The sequence below is a fragment of the Agelaius tricolor genome, unplaced genomic scaffold (assembly GCF_023055355.1).
Source record: "Agelaius tricolor isolate 1412-34295 unplaced genomic scaffold, bAgeTri1.0.p SCAF_5, whole genome shotgun sequence".
Taxonomy (NCBI): Eukaryota; Metazoa; Chordata; class Aves; order Passeriformes; family Icteridae; genus Agelaius; species Agelaius tricolor.
In genome coordinates this window covers 25,991,213-26,012,040 of record NW_027269265.1, presented here as the reverse complement: position 1 = coordinate 26,012,040, position 20,828 = coordinate 25,991,213, and the positions used below count along the sequence as shown (strand labels likewise).

General features: G+C 46.9%; 1 protein-coding gene across 1 annotated transcript in view; it reads right to left on the bottom strand.

The window, feature by feature from the left end:
• The window catches only part of EGLN3 (egl-9 family hypoxia inducible factor 3), a 28,016-nt gene extending 12,362 nt beyond the window's left edge, over positions 1-15,654 (bottom strand). Inside the window, exon 1 of the mRNA XM_071426916.1 lies at positions 14,931-15,654. Coding sequence (XP_071283017.1) covers positions 14,931-15,287 — 357 coding nt within the window. The 5' untranslated portion in view covers positions 15,288-15,654. The remainder of the gene's footprint in view (positions 1-14,930) is intronic.
• Positions 15,655-20,828: the final 5,174 nt, after the last annotated feature.

Here is a 20,828-nt window from a genome sequence, read left to right as displayed (position 1 = left end):
AGACACCAGGTCAGAAGGTCACAATTTTCAGCCCAATATGTGGTTCTCAGGTCTGAACCTGAGGGCAAACAAAAATCACTTTTGACCAGTCCTCTAGGGTATTAGGACTACCAGGATTCACTTGATTGTCTTAGTTTTGAATGTATATTGTGCTCAACCTGATTCTAGTTCATAGATGTGCAGAGTCTTTACATCCAGAAAGGGAAAAGCACCCAGCATGCTCTACATTAAAGGAACATGAGTAGTCTGACATTTCATGATCAAAGGCAGGAGATTCTCAGTTGAGGCTTGACTGACATATAAACACTATCGGGTATTAAGTAATTTCTTATTGCACCCAATTGCCCCTAAGTGTTTTGTGCTGCATAGCTTATAATGGTTAAGTATAAAATATTCATGAACATTATTAAATATTAGTTTGTTTGAATTTATGAAAGTTAAAATATTCAACTACTATACTGAAGCATGAACTGGGAACATTGATCTAACTTAATACTCTATAGAGATGGGAAGGAACAGAGGAGAAAAAATTATGTTGAAACACCAACAAATCAGAAACATTAGCTTAGTGCCTGTTGGAAAGGGAATCACCAGTTCCAAGAGGGAGTAAAAGTCTGCTAATTTCAGTCAAGCAACACATGAAATGGGCTTCAGTAGCATCTTTCTCATATTGCATGAGAAACTGGTCCCTCATTTCCTCATCATAACTTGGTTACCAGTCTTCAATCAAACTATTACTTGTAACTGTGTAAAAAAATCCTGTTTCCATGGATAGCACTTTCACCAGGTGGTCTGGCATTTGCTTCTTGCTTACATGCAAGCCTGATCATTAGATTCAGATCTTCCAGGAGCTGAAACCTCATCTCTCCTTTCTTATTTTTTTAGTCTTTTGAATGCACCACAGTTTGTTTGTTGCTTACAGGTACATAAAAGGACTTTTTAAAAGAATTTTTTGAGAAACAACCTGAGGATGGGAATTGTGGGAAAGACTATTCTCTCATCTGCAGGAAGAAGATGCTAAAACACTGGTTTATTTTTGCTTACCAACCAGAAGTCTTTTATTACCTGATAATATTCTGATTACTGTATGATGGAAAACTGTCCCCGCTTGTTAAATTTCTTTTAAGAACTAAGGGTAGAAAAAAAGAACTACCCAGGAAAGCTCTGTTCATGGATAACCTCCATGCCACACAGCTGTTGATGATTGGCATGTTATCTAGTTGTAGCTCAAGGAGCCTCTAATAAGCTCTCAAATCTTATGGAATGTGTCTGTAAGGAAAACAGATCACAGATTAATGCTGCTTTAGAAATGAGCTCCCTGTTAAATGAATCTGTGATGGCGCTTAAGAAGCTTTCCTTATGATTGGCAAAAAAATTTAGTTTTTCATAGCCTATTAATATGAAGGACTGTTTCAGCCTGTGACTGCTTTTTTTTTTTTTTTTTCCCTTAACAGAACACACACTTAGAAATAAATCTGGATGCTCTTGAAGTTCAAGCTGGCTGCCAGAGCAGTGCCAGTGTGAAATGGGAGGGCAGGAAACAGCCGTGCCTCATGCGGGCAGCAGCCATCTGCAACTGTCAAGAGAGCAGGGAGCATTGGGGAACCAGCCTCTGGATACAGCAGCCAGCTCTGCTGAGCTGTGCCCACTGCTGGATACCTCCTGGGATCCTACAGGACCCTAAAGTCACGGGACAGGATCTGAAAGGATCTGACCATGGAAGAAGTTCTCCAGGTTTCCAAGGGCAAGAGAGTTCCCGGCATTCATCTACCGCTGTACACTGTCTACGTGGCTCACATGTTTTAAAAAGCCAAGGAAACTAACACTGCTTTCAGACCACCACCCAAATTCTCTGTATTCAGCCTCTGGTCACAGCAAGGAGAAAACAGAACACTGAAAGTGAAGGAAACAAATCTGAAACTGCCATAGGAGCACAACTGTCCTTGCAACGAGCATCTTTGCCTGTTGTACTAATTAAAACAATTAGCCTCCTTTCTTGTATGCTTAATAAATCTACATAAGTCTATGTGCATGTCAATCAACACTTTTCTCCCTACTTCAAGTGCTTCTCTCGTCTTCTGCAAACACAGACTCAGACAAGATTTTTATTTTACATCCTCCTCTGAGCTGAAACCGCGCTTTGGTGTGTGCTGTCACGGGCTCGTTGTGCCTCGCACGCACACAGCGGCAGCGCCGCTCCAGAGGCGATCAGCGCTGTGGAGAGCGGGCACACCAGCACGGCAGGACCCGAAACTTGAAAGGCTATTGCCAGTGAATTAGTTCAGTCAAGGATATTCAGATTAAGTCTCCAATTAGCAGCTGTAAACATGCGCAGTGCGTGGATGTATCAATAAAGGCTGCTGAGTTGAGAGAGACCGCCCGCCCTGCGCCGGGGAGCGCTGGCTGGGGGCCAGCGGGGTGATGGCTTAGCGACAGTGCTACGTGCGGAGCGTGAGGCCATGGCCAGCGAGGAAACTCCGCTCCAGAGAGCGCTTCAGACACGGGCAGCGGGGGAACGGGAAAAACCCACACAGGCAGCGACACTCCGGCGCTCAGGCACTGCTCGGCTCTCGCTCTTACTGGGCTGTCCCTCCCTCCTGCGCTGCAAACACAGGCACAGAGGCTTATCTCCCACACTTCAAAAAAAATGCTGTCTAATTACATTTAGGATTATTTTTGCCTTTTGCTGAAGCCCTCTTCCATCACCCAGACAACTCTTTCAGTCCTCTCCTCTCCCCAAAGAGCCAAGCCTGGCCAAGCTGCACTAATGAGAAAGCATCCCAAGCAATTGATGCAGGTGGAGAAAGCATCCCCTGTAATGAGCCCTGGGGGACATGGTGACAAGCACCACCCCTGCAGAAAGGCAAATTCATAAATAAGTGCAAGCTCATTAAGGAAATCTGTAAGGACTGTCCCTGTATGTTCAGTTTCTCAGCAGGGAATAAAAGCCCGGTAACCAGCACACACATCCTCTGAGGAACATTCCTCATCTGTGGGGTAGAAAGATAATCTCACAGTTCCTGAAATATTCCAGCCTTTCATTCTTCATCAGCAAGTCAGACCTTTTCAGTTCTGCTACTAGTCACCCAGAGGATTACACCACTTTTTTTTTGTTTGTTTGCAAGATTTAAATAACTGCATATTTTGATGCTCTTGTGGTTGTACTAATAAAGGTCAGGAAAGACAGCCACAACATAGCCAAACTTTTGCTGCTCTTGGAGCTGCCTGAACTGCCAACATCCTTTTCTTTTTATTACCCATTTATTTTTAGCCTGTGGGCCCAGGGCAAGTGAGTGGCAGAGCCCACAAGACTTTTATCAGCTCCCATTTGGTATGCAGCACTTCAAACACTTCCCCGTGAGCTCATCAGGGGCAGCCCTGGACATGCTGGCAGGCTGAGGTGATGAGCCACCCCCTTGGTGTGCCAAGGGGACAGAAGGCCCCAGCTGCCAAGAACAGTCCCTCCTTGAGGCCACCACTCAGGATGCCTCTTGTGACCCCACATGATCCCACTACACCAGAGGCAGCACCACACTGGGGGAGATGTTTTCCTTTGCCCCTCTGGCTCAGTGAAAAACACCCTTCACTGCCAGAGAGGAATGAAGGGTTCAGAGAAGCACCACCACACTTGGCAGGTACCCCAAATATGCCTCAAGGGTCCTCCCTGTCAGAGCCATCTGGGCTCCTCATGCTGCTAAGACATCACTGTGCTGCATAAACAGAGAGATCAACGTTTCTTAAGTGCTTGTTATCACAGCAGTAAAACCAAATTAATGCTAATTGATGAGACCAGTTATCTCCTATGTTAATTTTGGAAGGAAGCCATCTCACTCACTACCCCCACACCTTTTGCTCACCCATACCTTTACAAAGGACTTGCCTAGATAACAGTATCCTGCATAAGATTTTGAGTGAATAATTAAGTGTAAAACCCATTAAAATTATCTATAACAAATTACCATCAGAAATAATTTCTACTATGGTTCAATAACGTGTAGTCTTTACCTCTAAGGCTTTGCCTGCACATAAAGTTGTACTGCTCTGTCTACACGTGCACTTTACAGCAGTGTAATCTCTCAGTTAAAGTGGATAGATGTGTATTCAGTGACACACCATCCTTCCATGCAGGAAGGGAAACAAGATATTCAGATTCAAGGGAAATTTGTAATAGTAAAACTGTGCACCTGTTCTAAAGCTAGGCAATAAAACCTATTGGTAAAAAAACCAAATAAATCTTCTGAAGTGTTTTAGTGCCTTCCCTCTCCATCATGTACCCAGCTGGTACTTACACCAGTAAGGTATGTGTAGACAGACACTCGGCAACTCTGAGCAAAGTAAGCACGCACAGACAGACATCACACACCACAAACTGACTGCCAGCCTTACATCTGCATGTCTCAAAGATATTCACAAAAGCTCTCATCTCCTGAACAAGGAAGTCTGCTCCTTAACAACATGAACAACATTAGATTTTGGATTTGAACACGGGCTGCTGAATTCCCACTTCCCTCTGTCCACTGGTCAAGTGTCTCCCGTGGATTTATGCTGCCACCACCTGACAGAGACCAACCTAAAGGCCAGCTGTGTTGTGGCCACTGACACAGGCTTCGACTCTCCTGCTGGGGCAGTGGCCCTGCACAGGGACACATCCGTGCCTGGAGGGTTTCAGCCTGCTCACACCTGCTGCTCTGCTGCAGCCCTCTCTGGAACCTCACCCAGTCATTCCCACCACCACAACTCACTGAAGCAGCGGGCCTTAGGAGATTACTCAAGGCCCAGTTCAGGACTGAGTCTTAGAGCAATAATGTTCTATGGCATCTAAGGTAGTGTTTGCAGGAAGCACTGCAACTGTTGAGCAAGGGAGGCAGACTCTCTGGTGTGACTTCAGGATGTTTCCTGAGGATGCAGAAAGCCTGGAGTGTTCTTTCTGGCTCACTTCCCTCCTTCTTCCTCTTCCTCTCCATAATCTTTCTTCTGGCAGCCAGTGTGACAAGAGCAGTACGTACTCATTGCCACCCCACGGGAAGCCAAGGCTGAGCCAAGCTGGAGGCTGGACAGAGGCTGCTGTCCCAGGATGTCAGCTGCTTGGGCAGCCAGAGGAGGCAGCCCTCATCCCTGTCTCTGCCCTGGGATGGAGATGAGAGATAGAGGCTGCATAGGCATGACAGGCTGTGGTAAGAGCAGGAGTAAGAAACCACCTGGTGGGGGCCCTGCAGCTGGCTTTGCTAGAGATATGGGCTACAAATGCATCTCTGTGGTGGGAAGCACAGAGGGGGGAGGCAGGACAGATACTTGAGGGGAAGACAGAGCTATAGGGTTACATATGCCCTTTTCAGTGTGAGGGTCAAGTAGGTACTATGTCTGCCTGTAGCTCTGGTCAGCACTGGCACAGCTAGAGCCTTTTCTAACTGCAGCCAAAACATTGTACTAATACAGCTTATAACTAGCAGCAGGAGCTTCTACAGATGGTAAATAGTGAAACATGCTTTTAACCAAGTGCCAGCAAAGAAAAAAATTGTTTCAGTTGCAGACATCCAAGTGTAAAGAAACAAACAAAAAAATCACATCAACTACATTTTTACTTTTGCCAAGAAATTATCAGTGCAAATGTGAGACTGCACCAGTTAAACATCAAGTTATGCACTCAAATATCTTGGTAAAATGCACAACTTTGAGACTTCAGTGTTTGATCATCATGAAATGTTGAATTACACCAAATTTGGCAATGAGGACCAGAGCTCACAAATCCTCTCACTGCTCCTTCATGAGGAGAAAGTCTGTAAAACAGTGAACCAGGCAGTAACCCTTCCTGTTGGGCTGCTTCAGAGACACCATGCACATGCTCCATACAGCAGATGACAGAGGGTGAGTTAACTTACTTAGGTGGAAACATTAGTGAATATTGTCAAGAACAGAGTTATCAATACATTCTGGGGGACTCTCTCCTGTTTGTGCACACCTACTTGTATGGCTGTTATGTGTTAACAGCAGAACATGTTATGGCATTTATGGTGAAGCTTCTCCTTTTCCAGTGTGGGGCTATGCAAGAAACTTTCTTCACTCCCTGGAGTTCCAAGGCAGTCAGGAAGCTCCATGCCAATCTCCACCAGCACAAAGCCCACTGCTCTTACACCCCAGGCTTTTCCCATTCCACATGGCATTCCTCACCACACACTGCCTATCTCTTTGCATGCATTACTGGAATAAGTGCTACTGTTAATGGTATTAAGACAAGTTTGCCATAAGACAGTCAGTTGCAAAGGTCAGATAAAAATCATAACTACTATGTATTTCATCACATGAGGCTCCTTGCTGCCTCCCAGGAGACCACATAAAACATGACCTGCATTTCAAATGTAAGAAAAAAATTTAAACACCAGGGATGGCACAAGATACACAACTTTTCCTATAGTTTTCTAAACATATTCTAGCATAGTCTAAGCCAGGCACCAGAACATGTGCTTGAAGTTCCATTGATCTGAAACTGCCTTTAAGAAAAAGTAGTTAAGTGAATTGCTGAACTGGAGCCAAAATTTTAAAAACATTTGTCTTATCACTTTGTATAAAAAAATACAGTGCAAGAACACATAAGCAATGATTAATTATATTATGACTTACAGATAGGAAAAATGCAGACATGTATCTTGTTTGGATTTTCAGGTTCAGAAAGAAAGTACAGAAAACAGACTATTTATTTTGACAAAAGGATTCACATGAACTAGATAGACACAAGACTCAAAATGGGTATCTTTTTTTGCTTCAAAGCAAGATGCAATTTCCTGATGTTTGGCAAAAGACATGGCTACTCTGCCATTTCCAACTGCAAAGCTTTGGACAAACTGTGCTGTTTCCAGTCAGTGCAGATAGAGTGCTATGCTGTACTCCTGCCATTTAGACTATTCATTTTTATCTGGGTAGCTAAACATGAACATTTAGTAAGCCTCCATGGAACCACTATGGTCAGCAAAAATCTTTTTGATTACTTTATTTGTGAAAAATCAGAGCAACAAGTAGGTTGTTTAATCAACTGCTTTCTACTAAGTGCTTTGCATGTTGGCACTAAGTTTATTCACCTACTAATCTTATCAAAGCACAATGTCAAGAGAAAAATGACTGTAGGGGGAAGGGCTTCTTTCTGTCACTGCGAGATATTAGATGCACATGTGTGAGTGATGGAGGGGAAACAGAGCTTACAGCTCTCCCCAGATCATTCACAGGAATGATCACGAGTGGTGTGCTGATGGGATGACGTGCCTGTGAACAGTTTAAACAGTAGGAGATAGATGATTTACTTGGCATGAGCCTCCTTCATGATCTTCCTTCACCTCACTGACTGAACTGAGAGACCTTCTTGCTTTTCTGACCAACTCAGTAACATCTTTTCAAAGCAGTAACAGGTCTAAACCAAATTGTTACGTAGTGTTATCCATCAGTCAAAATCTTCTGTCAAGCCCCACCAAGTTCTGTACCACTGCATCAGTTATTCACCCTGGAGCCCACCACAGCAGCCATCAGCCATAGGCACAGGTACCAGAAGCAGTTTCCAAAACACCTCTTCCCAAGAGCTCCTCTACTAATAAACCTTACCAATAAAGCCTTTTCACAGAAGCTTAGGGAGATGTGTTGTTGGCAGCTTTCTAACAATGTTGTTTCAGTCTTCAGCTTTGTGACAGAAGGATTACAGTCATGGCAAATCCAACCCGGTGCTTTAAGCTGGTATGCACACACCCTGCTTCACAGGGGTAAAACCAGTAACACTTCCTCCTAGGCTTTCCTTCCTAACCTCCTCATTCTCTCAAGCCATCCACTGCAAGATGGGTGAGTGCTATGGGGCTGCTGGTGCCAAGGGACCACTTGCCCCTGGCCTGCTACACAATGGGAAAACTCAATCCAATTGCAAGAGGAGGAGAAAAAACGTGACTACCTCAAAGAAACAAAAGAGAAGAAAGTACCTTGTCTTAGTAAGAGTCATCTTGAAATATTTGATAAAAGTATTGATTTTTCCAAGCGTATTGAGTTTGTTCAGGAAACATCAAAAATTCATCTAATTAAAAATGCATACACGTTTGGATCACTGTGGTTCTATCTCCTCCCTCTCTCATCCCTTCCACACACAAATGGGAAGGACTTGCAGTACTGTTCCACCACCACCTCAGGAAAACGAATTTTTAAAAAATCTCTGCAATATGGAAGAGGATACTTCCATGTAATAAATCAAGCAGATTTCCCAGGAAGCAACATGCAGGAAAAGTCTGAATTACATTGAGCCACCATCCAGATAAATTTGAAAGTCAGAGAAAGAAGAGTTTACTGTGAAATCAAATAAAGGCATTGGGATTAACACAGCTGGAATCTTTAATGCAAAGTAACAGGCCACTTTTACTGCATACTTCCTGTACTGCATCAGTGTTATCAGAATCAATGTCCATTTTAACATATACTGCTATTAGCAATGAACTGTATGAAATGGACTGAATTATTCATTAACAATTACCTTGGGAAAAGGCACACAAATATTAATAGCAAGGATCATTAGGAAGAAATTCTTTGCAGAAAGGGTGATTAGATATTGGCATGGGCTCCCCAGGGAGGTGGTGGAGCCACTGTACCTGGAGGTGACTGGATGTGGCACTTAGTGCCATGGTCTAGTTGACATGGTGGTGTTCAGTCACAGTGTGGACTCAATGATCTCAGAGGTCCTTTCCAAACTAATTGATTCTGTGATTCCATGGCCAGCTCTCCTCCCTTCCAAAATGCAAGCTCAGCAGGACAGGGCACTGAACTCTGAATCTTGTCACTTCCCCAGTGGCTTTCCCAAGGATACCGCACCTTGTGATGCCACACACACATCCCCGTGGGTACAAAGGACAAACACTCCCATACACAGAGGCCTTAATGCCCCTGTATTACAGTCACACTAGCATTCAGTGAGCAATGGGTCCTCACAGAAAAGCACACTGAGTGGCACCTACTTGTTTAGGGCTTGCAAGTGATCAAGCTCTGGCCAGCACACCAGTAAGGCAACCTCTGCAAGTCCCTGGCACTAAGAGCTGACATGGTAGCAGCAAGAACTGCTACCAGAACAGGCACAGCAACAAATAAGTTACTGCAGAAAATGCATGACCAATGTATGACAGACTGTGGAAAAACTTCACTGCTTTGTCACCATTGTGTAATACCAGAGTCTATCAAGACTCACTAAGAACTGCTGGACTGTAAAACTACAGACAATAAAAAAAAAATTGCCCTGATGCCAGAAACACATGCACAAACTCAGGATAAACAGACCATTCATATCTTTACATTGCCTGAGAGCACTGACATTTCCCTTCATTTATAGGATTAACCACCTTCTGCCTTTCTCTGGGACTACGGCTGTAGAGCACATGGACAAGCTCCTGGCACAGTGTGATGAAGGTCACTGGGTGGATACAGACTTCCCTGGCAAGAGGGGGAAAGGAGGACCAAGAGGACCACTTGGCAGCCAAAGGCCCTGGTGTAACACACACTGAAGGCAGCAGGTTTTGGCCACTGCCTACCATGAAATGTTTGCCAGTGCACTACAGTCAGGTTTTTAAGAGTGAGGATACAAAATAGCTACTGAATTCAAGCTGCTTGCAACTTCAACACCTGAGTATTAACTCAAACACCATTCCCTAGAGGTTTCCCATGTTTCTGAACCCACTTGCAGACATGTCCATCGCTGTCTGTGAAATATTGATCCATTTCTCCAATACCCTGTCCCTGCTGAAAGAAGAATTTATCAAAAAGATTCTCCAAGTGCCTCTTTCAGAGAAGTAGTTCTTTTGAAAGTTTCAAAAGTCATTGAGAATAATTTGATGAAGAACAAAAACAAGTGTTAATATGCCCAAGTTTATACTCATCTGATTGTCAAGTAAAAATTATACATTCCTGTGTATAATTAACCAGGCTAACTAATCTTGCTTGACAAACACAGATATAAACATCAGCTTTGACACTGAGCCAAAGCAACCACACTAGGATCTGTGCCAATGCTGAATTCTTCAGTTTCATATCATAAAATGACTTGTCTGTTGTATTTACAGTTCCAGGGGCTCTGGACTCTGCTGACAGCTGGCCAGAAGAACAGATTTGAACTTGTGCATTATGGCAGAACATGTGCATTTGATTAGAAGAAAAATTATGCATATTTCTTCTAGATGGTGGTATTCATCAGACCTCCCACTGTAAACTAATTGTAAGGCACATTGCTACCCAAGTATCAAAAATACCTTGTAAGTACAATAAGCCAGTATATCTCAAGGGGCAGTACCACTCTACTATAGCTAGTTTTCTGTTATCTCACTCTTCAAATCAGTACCTCAAGTCAGAAAATTCAGCATTTCACTGTGTTTTAATTGCAAAGGATAGAATTTGAATGTTATAGAACAGCACTTTTCTTTCTTCATATATAAATGCAAAAATACTTTACCTCCTTACCTGAGTTATAAGGGACTTTATAAAACTACTGCTGTAACATCTCATCCATTTCTTCAATCTTCAGGAACAGAAATCTTGGTAACAATCTGCTAGGCAGACCATATTTCAAAACCTACCTAGGACTACCCCATCATTTGATAGGCAGAAGAACCCACTCTGGTTTCCAGCAAACACTCACTAGCTATGAACTGCTACCAAAAGACCTACTTCTCCTGTGACCATTACAGAGGGTCCACCAGGGTTGTGTTATGGCAACAAGCAGAGGAAGCAAGTTTTTGAGAAGGTTCACATCCCATAGGGACTTCTAAATTAACTAATCTTACATTCAAAACACTTTTTTATTTTTTAACTTTAGGCCATACACTTGACACAACATGAGCAGTTCTGTTCTGAGCTGAAAACGTCAGTCACAGGCTTCCTTCAGCACAGAGCAGCTCTTAAGATTACAAATTCTTGCTTTATTTTCAAACCAGCAGGACTCACTGGTGTCCAGCAGGTGCAAGATGGGCTCAAAGTCCCCAGTGGCAGCCCTGACATGGATTTCAGCCCCTGGTGGTACCCAAGAGGGTATCTGTGACTCAGAGCAGGAGGTGCAGAGTCCACTGAGAGTGCAGCCACACCAGTTCAAAGTACCTTCCACCCCTCAGCATGAGGACCCAGGCAGTGCTGGCAGCACGTCAAGAGCTGACTCAGCTGGGGTACCCAGGGCAGCAGGCACTGCTGGCATTGCTCTGGGACCCTGCCCAGCCACAGGGACAGCTGCCCTTCTCCAGCAGAGGCCAAATGAGAAAAGGGCATCAGCAGCAGATGAATTATGCAGACACCCCACTGCAAATACAGCTTTAACACTTCTACCCATCAGCCAGCCTGGTTCCTGCCATAGTCTTACCCCTGCCTACTCACATCAGGGACTTCCAAATTCCCCCAGGCTCCAATGAGGAGGAGACTCCTCATTTTTTTAGGAGACTCCTCATTTTTTTAGGAGACTCCAATGAGTCTCCTAAGAAAACAGCAAAAAAACCTCCAAAGACACTCCACCCATGACCAAAACATTTCTCAAGTCTTGAAGGAGAAATTTATAGTACAGTGTTTTCCTACAGGGCACCCCCCTCAAGCCCCTGCAAATGCTAGTTAACCCCAAGAAGGAACTTTGGGACCTGGGGAGTCAGAAGCTGCAGCACATCATCCTTTCACCTACAGTCCCTGGAGCATCACCTGATCCAGAAGGCACTCTGGGTGACTGGCTTCACAGAGCAAGCTGCAGCTTTGCTTCTGACCTGAAACACCCACCAGCTTTTCTCCACCAAGTAAAGCAGAGTAGTGACAGGTCCTCAAAAACAGAGTGACTTCTGTCCTCAGGCCAGAACATCCCTCTGCACAAGGACATCAATCTTCTCACTCTGAGGAGAAGAGTGAACTTGGGTCAATTATGCCTCAGTCATGTCCTTAGTCATTTACCTACTAGAAAAGGGGAACCATTCCATTATCTTACTAGAAAATGGAGACTAGTTGATGAGAATACAAAAGCCAACAAGCAATGCATTGCGTCCATCAACCTTTAACCATGCTTTGATCATTCAACCAGCCAGTATTTTAAAATACAACTCACACCAAAGATATATTTGTATCACTGGTCTGCAAAGATGGCAGGTTACATTTCATGATCAGCCCTCAAATGTCAGCCAGCAGCTCCAATGAATATCCAGCACCCTTGAAAATTTTACTTCTGTTCATTTTCTTTGATGCAATCTTAACTCTCTTGAAATTAATTTGGCAACAGCACAATCCCAACTGACTTGTTTCTCTCATTTAGCTGAAAGGAAAATTTCAATTATTGGACAAAAGTTGTTCAGGACTTATGTTTGTGTAGCTACAAAAATATGAAACACTTCACACTGAGCTGACATAATCTGACCTAAGTTCATTTACCAGGCAAATCTCTCGCCTTCTTCCAACACTTAGGCTGAAGACTAAAGTCATACTACTTATTAAAAGAATAAACCTTTAAATAATGATGGGCTCATACAACATAAGTACATTTTCATGACAAATTGAGTTAACATGTACCTAAATGCTTACATTTTAAACCAATTGTTCTGAACTCTTAGTTTTGAGTAATATCTATATACCAAAACAATAAATTACAACAGCACATGTCCCACAAAGATGTTCTGGTCCAGTTGCCCATGAACACCCCACAACCCCACAAATGTTAAGCTGTGAAAGTTTTGTGGGCATTCATTTACATGCATAATCTGTCAGATAAAAATACTGGATTTAAATTTGAGATTTTTGTGTATGCATTCATAAGACTTCAGATGAAAAGCAGAATAAGATTTTATGGTGGAAGGGAAATGTCTTAAACCGACGTGGGAACCTGCACGCACTGTAGTAATCAGTTGTTAGTCACAGGAATAATCTTCCTGCTGAAGGCATCCCACATCTCAGTTACAGACAGCAGCTGCTATTCCAGAGCCTCACATACCCATGGTACTTCTTATTATAACAAGAGGATTGGTTACCATTAACATCTGATGAAAATTTCTCTGCATTTGGTTTTGTAAACAATATTGAGATATTGAGTCCCTTTCAGTCCCAGACTGTTGTGCAGCACTTCCATGTGCTGTTTGGAGTCTGACAACTTTCACATTAAAGCACAAGAGCCAGAACTCTTTCTTCATTGTAAATAGCTTGCTGCCTATTTATAAAACAAGTTCTGTTCTATTTTTTACTATTTGTACAAGAATGCCTTCAAAAACACCAAAACTGTTTTAAAATCATCTCTACAACCCAAAGTCACTGCTGAAAACATGCTTCTTCCCAGCCAGCACCAACATCCTTCATTCATCCAGCTGATTTGTTTTACAAATACCTTGTAAAAAGGCTGGACAGCCTCCTTTTCACTCCAATCCAACTTTTAACCACCCCCCCCTCCACACACAGACAATATCCACCCCTACACACACACCCTTATCCAGAAATGCACTTTCAGTAGTAAACAGGTAAACAGAAATCACCCAGAGAAAGGATGGGGATGACCTTTAAGGTGTGCCAAGGCAGGTTATTTATGCCTCCCAATACAAGGGTCTCAACAGGAATAAGTACAATCCAACCTACCCACATTTTAAAACATACCTACCCAAGCTTTAACTGAATTGATGATCAGTAATACAATGGAGCAAAGAGTAAGGAACCTTTTTTATTCCCACTGCTGTGTGTAAATGTGTGGGGGTGTATGCACAGGTTTCAGTGTGTTCCCAAGCAACTGGTGAACATCACTGTACTTTTTTCTTCATTTTTCAGGGGAGAATCACAGTACCACTCACACATGCCCTTAGTCCAGTGCAAGTTAGGATCTAGAGAAATGCCTAATTTCTCCCTACTGTCATTTTTTAAAAGATTCATTGTTTTGTTTCTGGCATACTCTAAAGTCTGTACTCTGAAAATGTACTCTGTCAAGTCTGTACTCTGAAAATGTACTATGAAAATGTACTATGTCAAGTCAGAAATAAAGAAATAAGCATTCAGGACAACAAAGTAAACTTAGTTCCAAGCTAGTTCACTTTGCCGTAGCAAAACAGGTAAGGAAAGAAAATACAAGTTATCCCACACTAATGTCATTGCCAGTGCAAATAAACTTCATTGGGAAAGAATAATACAAGTTTCGCCTCCATTTCTGAGAAAGCCTAGGCAAAAACAACTTATCTCTTTAAAACAAAAGTTTGCTGTGCTCAAGCCACTAAACATCCCGTATTCTGTGCATACTCAATTCAGTAACGATAATCTCTTCAACTGTAGAACGGCGACAAGAGTTGGAACCGCGAAACTATTCAGGATAATAATACATGTGCGAAAACATCCAAACAATCGGATCAGAGCCGGGGACGTTCGTTCGCAGGGAGAGAATGGAGAGCTTGCTCCCCCGCGAAACGTGGTCAACGTGGGGTACGCCCCGCACGGGTCCATCCTGTCCGCACCTGGGGTGAGCACAACCAGAAGCGGGGTGCAGCCGGCTCCAGCCCACCGCCAGGAGCCAAGAGCCGCCTGCAGAAGTGACGGCCGGTGTCAGGTGGAAAGGCAAAGGACCGGACGGGGTCCGGCAGCCGAAAAGCCCGGCGAAAACGCAGCAAGGGAGCGGCGAGGAGCCGGCCCGGAGCGCCGCTGGCACCGGCGGGGCGAGGGACCCGCAGGGGGCGGCCCCGCTTCCAGCGGGACCCCGCACCCGGCGGCGAGGGCTGGAGAGCGGCTGCCGTCACGGGAGTCCCGCCGGCAGGCACGGCGCCTCCGCCACCCGGGGACAGCCCCGCGGGACTGCCCGAGCCACGGGCACCCGCAGGCACCCCCGACAGCGCGGGCGAGCGCCCGCGGAAAGTTTCGGTCAGGTCCCAGCGGCAGCAGCGAGGCGGGTCGGGCCGGCTGGGAGCCGGTGCCGCGGGCGGACAGCAGGTCGGGGCCCCGCGGACCCTTACCTTGGATCGCTCTTTCACGTAGTACTTGCCGAGCCGGCTCCCGCAGTACATCACCAGCCGGTCTATCAGCGTGAGGAGAAAGTTGATGGCCTCGCAGCCCTCCTCCGTGCCTCCGATCCACTTGATCTGGTCGCCGCGGAGGTGCCGCTTGGCGACGCCGCGGCTGGGGCCGGCCAGCTGCCCGTCGGCCAGTTCCCCGTCGCGGTGCATCCGCTTCACCCGCTCCAGCACGCAGTCCCCCACCACCTCCCCCAAGAAGTTGTCCAGGTAGCAGAAGCCGATGTCGTGCAAGCAAGGCACGACGTACTCCAGGGCGATTCTCTCCAGGTCCAGCCTCATGATGTGCCCCAGCGGCATGGCGCGGCGGGGACGGGCGCGCCGCTGCTCCGCCGGCGCCCGCGCTGGGAGGCGATGCCCGCGGGGCCGCCGCCCGCTCCAGGCCGAGCCGGGCAGGGGCTCCGCCGCGGCGCGACGCCAGGCGAGGCGAGGCAAAACTTTCGCCGCTGCGGGCTCGGCTACGCACCGCGGCCCGACGCTGCGGGAGCGGCGGTGCTGCCGAAGCCCCGCGCTGCTGCTGCTGCCGCCGCCGGCGCCCGGCAGTGTGCGGGAGCGGCCCGGGGCGGGCGGGAAGGGCGCGGGCAGCCCCCGCCCGCGGCAGGAGGGCGGCAGATGGCCCCGCGCTGATTAACGCGCCGGCTACGTGCGGGATGTGTGCTCGCGCCGCCGCACGTGGGAGGGGCCGCCCGCCGCGGCGCGATCGCCCCGCCCCCTCCCCGCCCGCGGCGGCCCGGACAGCCAATCGCGTGGGGCGGGGCGGGGCCGGCCCGCGGGGAACGCGCGGCGAGGGCTCCCACACGTGCGCGGGGGGCGTGGCCCGCGGTCCCCCGGAGTGGGCGAGGGCAGCGCCATTGAGGAATGTTCCCCCTGCATGTCGGCTGCGACCCTCGCGCCTCGCCTCGCCTCGCCCTGCTTCGTCCTGCTCCGCCGCTCCGGAACTCTTGGAACAGCCCAAGTGAAGTTTGCCAATGCCCCGCCGGGGCTTTCCGGCCGCCTCTTACCTCCGCCTACCGCAGCGGCACTTTCAGCACCAGACGGGACTGTTGCATTAAGCGGCAGATGCAGTTCTTCTGAGCGAGAAATGTACCTTTTACAAAAGGTTTACATAGCAAAACAGCACTTCCCTGAATTATTTATCCCAAAGGGCCCGCCAGGTTGCTTGGCTCTGGCAGGAAGCACCTCCCGGACCGTCGGCGGCTTCGTGCCACCACGGGACAGCTGCGGTCAAACCGTGACAAAATTCGTCCCAAACCAAAACTCGCCGTTCCCGCGCGTGCCCCTTGCCGGTAACATTGTCCCTGCACCGGCCGGCCACGAAGTACGGTCCCACGGTCGCTGTTGGGTCTGTTCCGACCGGGCAGCATGCTTTCAAGTAAAATGCCTCCCGAAAAGCGAACAGCAGACAGCCGCTCTGCTCCGCTCACACACGCAACACGCCCGGGTTTTGCTAAACAAACAAGAGAAGCCTCCACAGAAACCAAAACCGAAGCAAAGTCACGTTGCGGAGAGGCGCTGCCCGCGGGCAAGCCGGGCGGGACAGGGCGGCCGTGCCTGAGTCCGTGTCTGTGAAGTTACCGATGCCACAGAGCACCGCAGCCGCTGTCCGTGTGCCGAGCCATGCCCCTGCTCGGCGGCCACCTGCGCTGGCCCCGCGGAGTCCGCGCACACAGACACACAGACACACCGACACACCGACAGACCCGCAACCCACGGGCAGCCCCGGCCCGAGCCCCCAGGACGCGGTCCCTGTGTGTGTGCGCCTGCCCGTGCGGGATGCGGTCCGTGTGTGTGTGTGTGTGCCTGCCCGTGCGGGACGCGGTCCCTGTGTGTGTGTGTGTGTGTGCCTGCCCGTGCGGGACGCGGTCCGTGTGTGTGTGTGTGTGCCTGCCCGTGCGGGACGCGGTCCGTGTGTGTGTGCGCCTGCCCGTGCGGGACGCGGTCCGTGTGTGTGTGTGTGTGTGTGCCTGCCCGTGCGGGACGCGGTCCGTGTGTGTGTGTGTGTGTGTGTGTGTGCCTGCCCGTGCGGGACGCGGTCCGTGTGTGTGTGCGCCTGCCCGTGCGGGATGCGGTCCGTGTGTGTGCCTGCCCGTGCGGGACGATCCCCCCGAGCCCGCTCAGCAACCGGCACGGCACGGCACGGCACGTCGCGAATCCTGACGGCTCCGGCTGGAACCCGGCACATTTCACCCCCAAAAAAGGCAAAATTTATGCTGGTTCTTTTCTTCCCTTTCACGTCGCGAATCCTGACGGGATTACAAGCAGTCCGTGCTGCTCGAGCTGCAAACTCCAGGCCCCGGCAGATGCAGGAGCGGGTCACGTATTCCACGTTTGTTCTCCTTGAATCCAGTGGTGTCTACCCTCAGTGCACAGCACTAAGCACAGGTCTAATCCTCTAAAGTTAGTCCCTGACAGCTCTGTCGAGAGCCGAGCAACATTACATCAGATAAATTCGTATTACATCAGATAAATTCGTATGGACTGGCAAAGGACCTTATTTGATTTAGGTACACACTTCACATTAAAGTGGGGTTATAATTAATAAGATACAATTCTGAATCTTATTAATCCCTTAATGCTTATCTAAGAAATCAGTCATGTATTATAGGTAAGAGCAGTTGTCATAATAAGCAAGGGATGCAAGATTAGTTCAATTGCAAAATCTCAACATTATGAAATTTGGATACATTAGGAAATATTGTTGATGCATATTATTGTACACATTTTTATTATATAAAAGCCATTATGTGCCAAAACCCTTTGATTTTTCCCCTTTTCTTGTTCACACACACGTGCAGATATACAGTCCTGTACCAGAATCAGGTATTTGTAAACACTGAACTTCCAGCCTTTCTATCAAGTATAATGATGCCATTTTGACAAGTCAAGGGCTAAGAGGGATGCCTTCTGGCAGTAGCTGAAAGTTAGTCTTTACAGCTTTATTTCTCTCCTTTTGAAAGTTTGAAATTATGAGTTAGACAGATTCCAGGTCTCCATCAGAAAAAGTCACCTTAGAGAGTTAGAGATTTGTCTTAGAAAACTGAGTCCACAGCCCCAGCTGCAGAGTGATGTTCAGAGTTGGAAATACTTTTATTCCTCCACCATTGATGTCATGTCTTCCTCAGGAGGGCATGTGCTGCTCTTTGTTGGCAAATCAGGTTTTCTGGTGGACAAAGTGTTTTGGCCCTTGAAGCATGATGTGCTTTTCATTCTACCATTTGCAAAGCAGTCAGATGCATTACTGTTCCATGTGAGGATAAAACATCAGGAGGAACAAAGAGTAGTGATTCTATTTAGTTTTATTTACCAGTGTCATTTTACTTCATCTCTTTGTTCCTTGATGATGATAATAATGAAGGTGTGTGATAGAGGTTGTGATTGCTTAGGTTAGAACCTCTCCATGCATGCAGGCTGCACCCAGAAACAGTTTTCATTCCATCATTATAGTTTGTGACCTGAGCAATCACAGCCTCTATCACACATCACCTTGTTCATCACCAAGAAAGGACAAATTCTTGCCTAGCCCACAGACACTCTTCAAGAGCTCTCTCATTCCCCTTAGGGGTACCAAAGCTGAGTTGAGAGATGCTGGGCTGCAATTGCAGTAATTCCCAAGCTAAGCCATGAACTTGCCAATAAAAAGGCAAAGCAGTTCTCAGTGTATACTGCAGTGGATGAGAACTGCCCAGAAGAACAAAAGAGCTGGAACAGGACCAGGCATTGAACCTTCCATAACACTTCTTGTGACCACTCCACTGCTCTCCAAACAAAGCTATCACAGACCATGTACAATGTCAGTGTTGCACAGGGCACAAACAAAGGTGAGGGTGTGAAATCAGGCAGTTCACGTCACCTGCACTTTTGGACATGCATAAGGTTTGTTTACAGTGCTGTGCATCTCAGGCATGAAAGGTGTCACCACAATTTAATTAAAAATCCTACATCATTCAATTATAGATGAGCAATCCCTCTGCCATATAAAGCTCTGTTTATCCTTACAATAGAGAATTTTGTTTTCACTTCTAAAATTAATTCTGTGCCTTCTTATTTTCCATTTCATCTAATTTTGAAAACTTCTGAATCCTGCATATCTGTTGCTTTCACTGCCAGTATGGCACACATTAGAGTTCAGTAGACTAAAAAAGGACATTAGCAAGCTGGCAGAATGATTTTAAGGAGATTTGTTTTAGAGGATTAGAATAATTGGTGTCAGTCAAGCCTGGATATGAGTTATAAACTAATGCTATTTTTCTGACAAGAGAATTTACAGATGAACTGCTTCACACTTTTTTAGAGCAGGGAGTTTTGAGCATTTTGAGTCTTGTTTTCAGATTTTTCCTGCTGGAAAGCCAGACTTCTTCAGTGCCAAGGGCTGAACTGCAAAGGCCTCAGCAAGAGAAAGGGAAGAAGGGAAGAGTATTCTTTGTATCAAAGAGAAACTGTAAAACAGTACTCTTAATACCTCATAGCATGATTTGTAGAGCTGATGTCTCATGATCTAGTGAGAAAATAACTGAAGTTCTGCCTACAGAAGGTACTTTTCTGACAATGTTGGTATGGTTATACAACCCCTCTGGCCAAGAGGCAGGTAGTGTTTGTACAGGGATGACACACCAGTGCTAGCACACCTTGCCATGGCTTCTTGAGAGGTCACTAACCCCACCTGCCCTTCCCATCCCTCTGCTGCAGGCTTCAACCTCTCCTCTGCAGTGCTGGCAGAAGAGAATGTATTTCTGCCTCAGCCTCTTCAAAAGTGCAAAGTCCAGAGCCTTACATCCACCTTCACTGGGGGCTTAGTTCTACACAGAAATAGCTGAGGCATCAGCAGCTGTACCTTTCCTTTGCCTGCTGTGCAGGTATCACGGCAGAGCAGCCGTGTTTTGGTGTGATGTGTCCTCCAACTGCAGCCACAGGACTTGACAGAGCTCCTTTGTCAGCACCCTTAATATTAGGTCACACTGAAAGCAGGAGTGAGGGCAAAGGTACCTGTCATGGCTTGAGCTGACCTAACAACTCATTCAGCACCTTTTCCCCCCACACCTCTCTTTGCACTTGCTTTGGCACACTTTGGACTCCTCGATGGGTGATCTCCTTTGCTAAGGTGGCAGAAAAGCAATTCTGAGCAAAAAAAAAAAGAGTGATTTGGGGAGTTGTCTTAGGTCCAGTGAGATGCCCTGAAAGGATGGCAACCATTGGGACTGACCTCTTTGGGCAGGAGTGAACAATTTGATAAACAAGAAGGAACCCCAGCTGTCTGGCTGAGGTGGTGACTCTGCCCCTCAGCTCTGCCCTCGTGAGATCCCACAAGGAGTGCTGGGTCCAGATCTGGAGCCTTCAGCACAAGAGGTATATGGACCTCTTAGAGCAGGCCCAGAGGAGGGGCACAAAGATGATGGGGGGCTGGAGCACCTCTCTTATGAAGACAGGCTGAGAGACCTGGGAGAAGAGAAGGCTCTGGGGAGACCTCATTGTGACTTTCCAGTACTTACAAGGGTTTTTAAAAGAGAGGGAGAGGAACTTTTTGTATGAGCAGATAGTCATAGAACAAGGGTAAATGACTTAAACCAAAAGAGAAGAGATTTAGACTGGATGTAAGGAGGAAATTCTTCACTGTGACGTTGCTGAGGCTCTGGAACAGGTTGCTCAGAGAAGCTGTGGACGTCCCATCCCTGGAAGTGTTCAAGGCCGGGTTGGATGGGGCTCTGAGCAATCTGCTCTAGTGGGTGACATCCTGCCCAGGACAAGGTGTTTGGAACTAGATGATATTTAAGGTTTCTTCAACCCATGGCATTCTGTGAGAGCTCAGCTGTCACTGGTATCTTCCCTTCCTTTCCAGCCATCCAG